We start from the raw sequence: 8,906 nt of genomic DNA on the forward strand, positions 1-8,906 counted from the left end.
GCTAAAAGATAAACCAGTACAATTAATTTTTTTAAGCTTATATGAGCAAAAATTGATTTAAATTGGGCAGATCAAACTGGAAGTGGTTAAGAGCAATCTACCTACAGGAACTAGGCGAGAGACTTTTACAGGAAAGAAGCAGAAGCAGAGCAAGGAAGTTATGTGACTGGCTATAGCTCCAAGGTGTTGCATTATTTGGGAAAAACCCACTTAGCTGTCCGTAACTAGCTTTCCTTAGGTTTCGGTTTGAGAGGTTAAGGCCTTCTTAACCTTTACAGGCTTAGATTTTAGCTTGCTCATGCAGACTGCTAAGGTTTTAGTTAACCTTAGTTAAATGATCTCCTTGTTTAACTAACTTAACACTAATATACACCATGTTCTGTGCTGGCTTTGTCCAATGGATGGATTAGTGAAGCGCTCCCAATTACTTTATATGTGTTTGCTCTTGCCATTGTCACACTGAATTATAATCACCTTTCCATCTGCATCCTCTGTGAGACACTGTGAGCTCCCTGAAATGGGGAACGTTGTCATAACCATCCTCACACCCCCAGCCTAGCTGAGTGCATGGAACAAGACCAAAGCATGGAACAAAATAAATTCAGGAAAAATTTACTAAATGAGTGAATGCTCTATTGGACAACTTTTCCCCAAACTTCTACCTTCTAGAGTCCACATCTAAATGATAAGAGTAGCACAGAGAGAGGAGCGGTAACTTCAGCTCTGGAAGATGTGGGTTCTGGTTCTATCTTATGTACTAACTCTGACCTTGGGCATATATTCTGAGCCTTAGGGTTCTCATCTGTGACAATAGATTCAAGAAAATACTCATGTGTCAAAATAACATGTGAAAGTACTTTGTAATACTGCTTAGTTTTTTTATATATATTTTATCTTCCTTACAAATTAACATGTGATCAAAAGTCAGGAAAAACAGAGCTACAAGTTATTCTATTACAGGCCAATAAAAATACTAATGTTAATTGTATTTCTCAACTAGCATTCATGTTCTGCTGGATACTGTGCATTCAATTCTGGTTCACCCTCGCACACTCCCATCCATTATACTGTCCTTCCTGGTGTTCTTTAAACCTGCCAAGCTCTTTCCTATCTCAGTGGCCTCCACGCAGCAAGGTACACTCCTCCTCAGAGAGCTTCATGAGTGCTGGATCTTCGCTTCCTTCAGGTCTCTGCTCAAATGCCACCTCAAGATGCCATCTGCAACCACTTTATCTAAAATAGCACCCCTACTTCTCCTTACTGCCGTCACTCTTTACTTTTCTTAGCTTGCTTAATTTTTCTTTGTGACAGTTGCCACGGTCGTGTATTTGCTTATTCTTTGCCTCCCATGAAATTGTAAGTTCCGTGAAGACAATCTTTGCCTCACTCACTCAGAGATGCATCTACATTGCTTAGAACAATGTCTGGCACATAAAAGATACTTGGGGCCTTTTGTTATATGGACAGCATTTGGTAAATAAGTGAAGTTTCTCACTGTAATCACCTGTCATCATACGGAATTAAGAAGGACTTGCAAAATACAGAATTAGAATCAGAAGACCTACTCTTTTCACTAACAAGCCATTTGGTCTTGGAAAGCCACATGCTTCTTAGCCTCTATTTTCTTATCTGTAAAATGGAAATAGTAGAATACCTTCTACTGCCTCATTTTACAAATCACCAAATTGTTGTGGAACTTAATGAGGTCTCATACAGAATTTATTATATTAATGTTTCTGTCTTTACTGTTAACTCTTCAAGAGTATGGACCCTGTCTTACTCATCTATTATTAGACTTGGCATAGGTCTGGATCTGTAAATAATCACCAAAAGGATGGAGAGCAAAGGTTAAAAACTCCCTTTGTGAAATCACTGAGCTTCAAATACTCACACTACAAATTATCTTTAAATAGTCACTATGTCATTTCATCTTATATAGCAGACATAACAATTAGCAAAGTGTCTGAGCAGCTAGAAATATTCCCATTTTGTCTGGGTTTTGTTCAGGGTAATGAATATGAATGCTTGTTTTGACTAAATGAATGGTTCTCCTAGATCAGCACTGAATAAATGCTTACGCTATTATTCTGATGATTCTCAGCTAGACAGAGGACATGTGCTTCCATCAACATAACGCCAACCCTTGAATGACCCCTCAACACAATGGAGAAAAGAAGTGCTGTGTAACTTAGGGGCTAGAGCCAAATCTCCAATGTGTACTGTCAGCCAAGGTATGACACGAATGCACAAACACAAAACTGTCAGGTCAGAACCAGAAATCTGAAGAACCTGTGCATACATTCTCACATACAACTACTATCTTCTCAGAGAACCAGATCAAAATTAGAAGAAATAAAGCTTATATTAACAGGCAGTTAAAACAATTATTTAATACAAATCCAGGTTCTTTTCCTATATTCTAGTAAATTGGGAGAAAAAGACTTAAGTGTAGATTCTAAAAGGAGTTCTTTCTTTAAAGGCTTGTAAACAGAAGTGAAACCTGGGGAGGTGATGGGGAACAGCTTGTCCTAGGCGGGCACAAGCACTTTGGGTATATTAACACATTTAATTCTTACAAACAATTCTATGAAGATTATATTATCATCCCCAATTCATAGATGGAAAACTAATTTATCTAGATAGAAGAAATCTGTCCAAGGTTACACTCTGGGATTTGAACCTAAACTATATGAATCTGTGTTTTTGTTTGCTATACTTTTAGTACAGGACATGAGTTTTAACCATATGAATGCACCCTGCAGAAAGTACATTGCAGAGCAAGAGAAATTTAACAATAATCATTTGGAAACCATTGATTTACAAATAGAAGGGCTAACATGTGGCTCAGCAAATCAACTTCTTAGACCAGACTATGGAGGGAAAGGACATTACAAAGTCAGCAGTAACAAATTATACAATTTGGTGAGAGGGTTTGGATGTGGGAAGGGGTTATTAAAGGTCTGGAATTACTAAAGTTGGGGAATGACAGAACCTTTTGCCCAACTGCAAGAGAACTGCCCCTCAAGCAAATACATAAAAGAGTAAGGACAAATTGATTGGCAAGGTAATTGTTAAGAGTAGTGCTGAGTTTCATTTATTTTGTCAGAATCTCCACCTATTGCATCTGGACACTTTGGAAAATCCCAAAGCCTAATATAGTGGAAAGGTTATGACATGTAGTCTGGCAAAATGTGCTTCAAATTCTAGCCCTGTAATTTATTTCTAAGCCATTTAATCTTTGAGCTTCTTCATTCATCTATAAGATGTAAGTACAATTATCAATTCTGAAGTGTTGCTGTGAAAATTAAATGAAACCATATATGGCAGAATAGGTACCCCAAATCATTTAGCCATGAAAAACCAGAACTTATCATCAAGATATAAAATCAGTTAATCACTTGTTGGAAGAGAGAAGTAGATATCAAGAATCTACACACGGGGAATTCCCTGGTGGCCTAGTGGTTAGGATTCTGGCTTTCACTGTCGTGATCCGGGTGCAATCTCTGATCAGGGAACTGAGATCCCTCAAGGCTCATGGCCCAGCCAAAAAAATCTAAACATGAAATCTTTTATTTGAAAAACTTATTAGGGATGATTACTGCCCTGCATTTTCTTAGGAGGAAGACAGAAAGATTTGCACAAAATTGTTCGGTCGACTTTGATAGAAGGTAAATCCCTTAGTTCTCACTTTGCTTTCAAGAACAGGGAAAGATCCAAACTTCCTAATTATGGATTATTTATCATCTCTTTCAGGGAATCTTTGATATCCAAGAATGTCTATTCTTTAAAATTAAACACAAAATAATTGGAGAAACTTGAAAATGGACAGGATGCAAAATTATATTAGATAACAATATAATAGTTTTACAGGAAGAGTATTTTTACGCAATGCATGCTGATGTACTTAGTGGTAAAGTTCAATGATGTTTTCAACTTTGTGTGGTTCAGGAAAAACTTGTATGTAAATAAAGCAAGCATGGCAAAATGTCAGTTGTTGAACTTAGATATGGTAGGCATAGGGGTAATGTTTAAAACTGTTCATGGTAAAGCACTGGGGGTGGGGAGGCGGGGAAACAAACAAGCAAGTGCTTTTAAGGACTGTCCCACATGAAATTTTCCATCTTTTCATTTCTACTCATTGCACAGATGGCTGAGGTAAGGGTGGTACAACAGAAAACAGCTGAAGAAGTGATATATTCAGTAATATATTTAACAAGTGAACTAACTAAAAGACAAGTTCTGCAAAGCTTTTGAAACCATGTTATGTCACTCAGACTCATTCAGCAAGGTGATGAGAAGTCAGTAACTAAAGAATATGGTTTTCAGAAAGAGGTCCTTTCCAATGGACCTAATTCAGGGACTTTATCTAGGGATGTTTAGGGACCACATTTTGAAGACATTAAGGCAACCACAGAAGAAAAAAAGTCATGCAGTCCCTCTGTTTAGAACACAGACCATCTTGAGAAGCATCCTTCACATGTTAATAATTAATGTTTATCTAGAAATGGGTATATTGATCTTAAAGGGTGGCATAAGACCAAAAAGTGTCATATAGGAAAAAAGCCAATGTGCTATTCAATTTTAAAGTATTATAAAATGATAACAGTGTTATAGGATTAATAATGAAACCAAAGGACTGCACATGAAAAGACAAGAAATTTTACAAAACCAAAAAACAAAAACAAATGAAAAAAATTTAAAAGCCCAAGAGACCAAATAAAATCTTTTCTTGAGTTAATTTACTAAATGTCTTGTAGCATAAGAGAACACTTTCAGCATCTTCTAAGAAATGCCTGTAGTTCTTTGGTAGAGAATTTCTTATAAGGCAGGATTTGCTGATGAAATTCCCTCCAAAATCCCAAGAGAACCCCACTGATTTCTAAGAATGTTAAGGTAATTTAAAATGTGGAAAATGTTTACTCTTATGATGCATTTATAATGTGAACATTTATATGATAGAGTATTATTTAGCAATTTCAATGTAAGTATGAAGAATGTTACAACAAAGAATGTTGTTACAATGTAACAACAAAGAATGTTAAAGTAAAAAAGAAATGAATAAGTAAATACACTTGTGACTATTAAAAGTACCAAAAAACCAATTAAATTGAGATGTTGGAAATCTATTTCTGATTCCCTTTCCCTCCCAGTTCGACCAGGAAAAAAAATTTTTTTTTAATTATTATTATAAAAGGATGAAGGAAAAAAAGTAAGACTGCCGTGGCTGGAAGGCCACTATTGAACAGTCATATACAAATGTTAAGGTTGCATATGAAACTAAATGTTACAAGAAAGGTCTCTGTCCTCAACAATTAATTCTCTCTGCTACTTTCATCCAAACAGCAACCCATGCAAAGTCACCCATTCTCCCCTTCTTCATCTTCTTCTTTTTTTTTTTTTAAATATTTATTTGGGTCCATTCTGCCAGGTCTTAGTTTCAGCACATGGGACCTTTAGTGGTGGCATGTGGGATCTAGCTCCCTGGCCAGGGATTGAACTCAGGCCCCCAGCATTGGAAGCACAGTCTTATCCACTGAAACACCAGAGAAGTACTCCCCCCTTCTTTTTAATGGTGGGTTGTAAAAGGTATCCATTTAAGAAGTGCTGCCAGTAATAGCATTCTTAATTATGACCTGTCTACAGACATCTTATTTTCAGACTTTTTTAGGCTTGAACTGACATGAAATATATTACTTCCTCTGCAGTTTTTTGGTTTTAGTGAAAGAACAATGTTGTCACATTACTCATCTTTTACTATCAAAATCATAAAACCAAACTCACTCATTGCTAATACATTTAGAGTGTTAGGGAGTCCCCAATCTAGATGGGTTTTTTTTTTTTTTTTTAAGCCTGCTTGTTTGAAACTCACAAAGCATTTTTTCCTAGAAAATTAAGAGTAATAAGGAAAAAGCATCTGGCTACTAAAGCCCATTTTCACAATCTCTCCATCAATTTCCTGGTCTAGAAGACTAATGGCTATCAGAATGCTTCTTATACTTTTTAGGAGCCTCCTATGCAGGTCTTCATTTCTATCACAAAATTTTCATAAGTGAGGTATTTTTAAGCTGGTAAATGCCTATTAACTATTTATTTTTTTATCACCTAAAATCTCTAATCATTTTAACAACACTGATAATACTTGATTAACTTATATTCTGTATTAAAAGTCTTTTCTAGTAATTAGAAAATTAGAAACAAAGAGACAAAAGAGAGTTCTAAAATGTCACAACAAAAGCAAGATGCTATTTTAAAATGTTGAGAAGTTTAAAGATGAATGAATTTATCTTTTTAAAAATATTTATTTACTTATATTTATTTAGCTGCACTGGGTCTTATTTGCAACGTGTGAGATCTTCATTCTTTTGTTTCAGCACATGGGCTTAATTGCTCTGTGGCATGTGGGATCGCAGTTCCTTGACCAGGGATCAAACCCAAGTCCCCTGCATTGCAAGGTGGATTCTTTACCACTAGACTACCAGGGAAGTCCCAAGATGGATGAATTTAAATTTAATCCTTTTTGTATAAAGCCAAACAGTAAATTAATACCACTAGAATTAAGTGCTGAAAAACTAAGTTATAAAACAAATACATGAAACATGACTATAATTTAAATTCTTTGGATTCTTTACCTTCTAAGCCCCCACTTTTAATACAGAATTAACTTTCCCAACCTCAGTAGTATTACTTAACACTTTATATCTAAAAGCTATACTTTAGGAACACTTTGAGTTTTCACAGTTATCAGGAAAGCCTTAGAACAAAAAAGTGAAGGATAAAAGACAGTTTCAGACAGTACCACAGTATAACTGTAACAAATACTGGCTTAGATTTCATCTCTTGACTGTATTCCTCTGTCCTTTCTACAAAAACCTTTTACTATCTGATTATTTCATTAGCCCTTCCATTTTCAAACAAGAGGACTGCAAGGAGATCCAACCAGTCCATTCTAAAGGAGATCAGTCCTGGGTGTTCTTTGGAAGGACTGATGCTAAAGCTGAAACTCCAATACTTTGGCCACCTCATGCGAAGAGTTGACTCATTGGAAAAGATTCTGATGCTGGGAGGGATTGGGGGCAGGAGGAGAAGGGAACCACAGAGGATGAGATGGCTGGATGGCATCACCAACTCGATGGACCTGAGTTTGGGTGAATTCCGGGAGTTGGCGATGTAACAGGGAGGCCTGGCGCGCTGCGATTCATGAGGTCGCAAAGAGTCGGACACGACTGAGCGACTGAACTGAACTGAACATTTACTTCCCATCATGTCCCAGATGAATGAGTCCTGAGATTTCCCAAAGGGTGAAACTCAGTTATTGAGCCCCCTCTATAAGTAAGGCAAACATTCATTTAAATTTGTTGGAATAGTTTTATGCTCCAAACTGAACTTTCACTAGAGTGCTTAGGATGTTCAAAAAAAATTTTCTCCAAAGCTCTCTCTGATCCATTCAGAACAATCAGAATCCAAGTCGCAGAAGAATTGGAGCATATCAGTCATATTTGGTTCTGTCTGTCAGGGGTTCCTCCTTGTAATGGGAAATTATTTGAATGAGGATGGAACAGTTGATAAGGAGGAAGAACAAACCGGCTAACCAGATAAACAAAAAGGTGTTCTTTCCTTGAAACTCAAGAACATAAGCAGGAGCCAGCCATAAGGCCTGCCCGATGAACCATAACATGAGGAGAACCACGGCTCTTCTCCAAGGTATTCTCACTAGTGGCATCACAAGAGGCAGGAGGCAGAGGTACCAAAGAAAGTACTGGGAGGTGCAGACTTTGTTAAATGTCACAAAAATTGACGTATGAAGAAAACAACAAAAGACAAGGTCTCTGTAATAGGCGAAAGACACTGCTGAAAGTAAGATGAACTGCGGCAGGAATGCGGCAATTCCCAGGGAAAAACTCCACTTGCTCTCTGCGGTCAAATACAACATGTAGAAGTATGGAGAGAAGTTGTGTCGGATATCCCGCCTGGTCAGGTGATAAAGGTAGGCGTGCTCCAAAAACTCCCAACCATATCTGTAATAAAAACCAAAGCTCAGGGCAAAAAACGTGAGTCCAGCAACTGCTACGAAGAGCAGCACAGCCCGATGACACAACCTTTTCAGGAATTCGTACAAACGAACCTGGAAAGAATATCGGGATTGACGGAGACCTTCGTCACTGTCGCGTTCCGGAAGCAAGTGGAGGGCAATGGGAAGGATATAGGTCACCGGATACATCTTCAGGTGCACTGCGAAACCATAGGATACAGCGGCACACGCGACGAGTCTTTTTTCTATTAGGTACAGGGTCATAAGCACCAGGGAGGCGACAATCGAGTCCGCATTGCCTCGGCTGGACACCGCCATAGGTAGGGGATTAAGAAGCCAAAAGACACAGTACCCGCAAGCCTGGCGGCGACCCAGCCCCTTAAGAAGCAGTAGCCGGTATAGGAGGAAGGCGGTGAAGAGGTCGAAGCTGATGAAGAGAAACTTTCCGAACAGTTCATTTAGATAGATATTGGGAGTGAGCAGCCACGCCAACAGGGGAGTGTATCGGTATGTCGCCCTGAGGTAAGGGGAGCGCCCCTCCGTGACGAAACGCGCGGCGTCCGTGAAGACCTGGTAGTCGATGTCTGTATACCTCACGAGCAGGGTCCGGTCCTGGAAAACCCCATAGAAAATCAGAGCCACTCGGGCAAAGAAGGCCACAACAAATACCCCGGCGGGGGGCACCCGCAGATTCAGGAACTTATCTCCCCAGTGTGTGGTCGGGCTCATGATCTGACGGCACCACAGCAGCTCAGTCCCCAGTTCACAAATTGTCCTGAAACGTCTAACCCTCGCTTCGGTTCCTCGCTTCAGGTTGCCTGTACATCTATCAGCTAGGCGGCCAATCGAAAACAACTTCCGGCAGGAAGATCCGCCC

At 38.7% G+C, this 8,906-nt stretch overlaps 1 protein-coding gene across 1 annotated transcript; it reads right to left on the reverse strand.

Moving 5' to 3' along the window:
• Positions 1-3,068: 3,068 nt before the first annotated feature.
• PIGM (phosphatidylinositol glycan anchor biosynthesis class M) lies at positions 3,069-8,885 on the reverse strand. Its single transcript, XM_005903871.3, has one exon. It carries the CDS (start codon positions 8,756-8,758, stop codon positions 7,487-7,489), a length of 1,272 nt encoding a protein of 423 aa, XP_005903933.2. The 5' UTR covers positions 8,759-8,885; the 3' UTR covers positions 3,069-7,486.
• Positions 8,886-8,906: the final 21 nt, after the last annotated feature.

This window comes from Bos mutus, chromosome 3, assembly GCF_027580195.1.
Source record: "Bos mutus isolate GX-2022 chromosome 3, NWIPB_WYAK_1.1, whole genome shotgun sequence".
Lineage (NCBI taxonomy): Eukaryota > Metazoa > Chordata > Mammalia > Artiodactyla > Bovidae > Bos > Bos mutus.

Coding starts and splice junctions, on each gene's coding strand:
- PIGM (XM_005903871.3), bottom strand. CDS start 8,758: ATGAGCCCGACCACACACTGGGGAGATAAGTTCCTGAATCTGCGGGTG.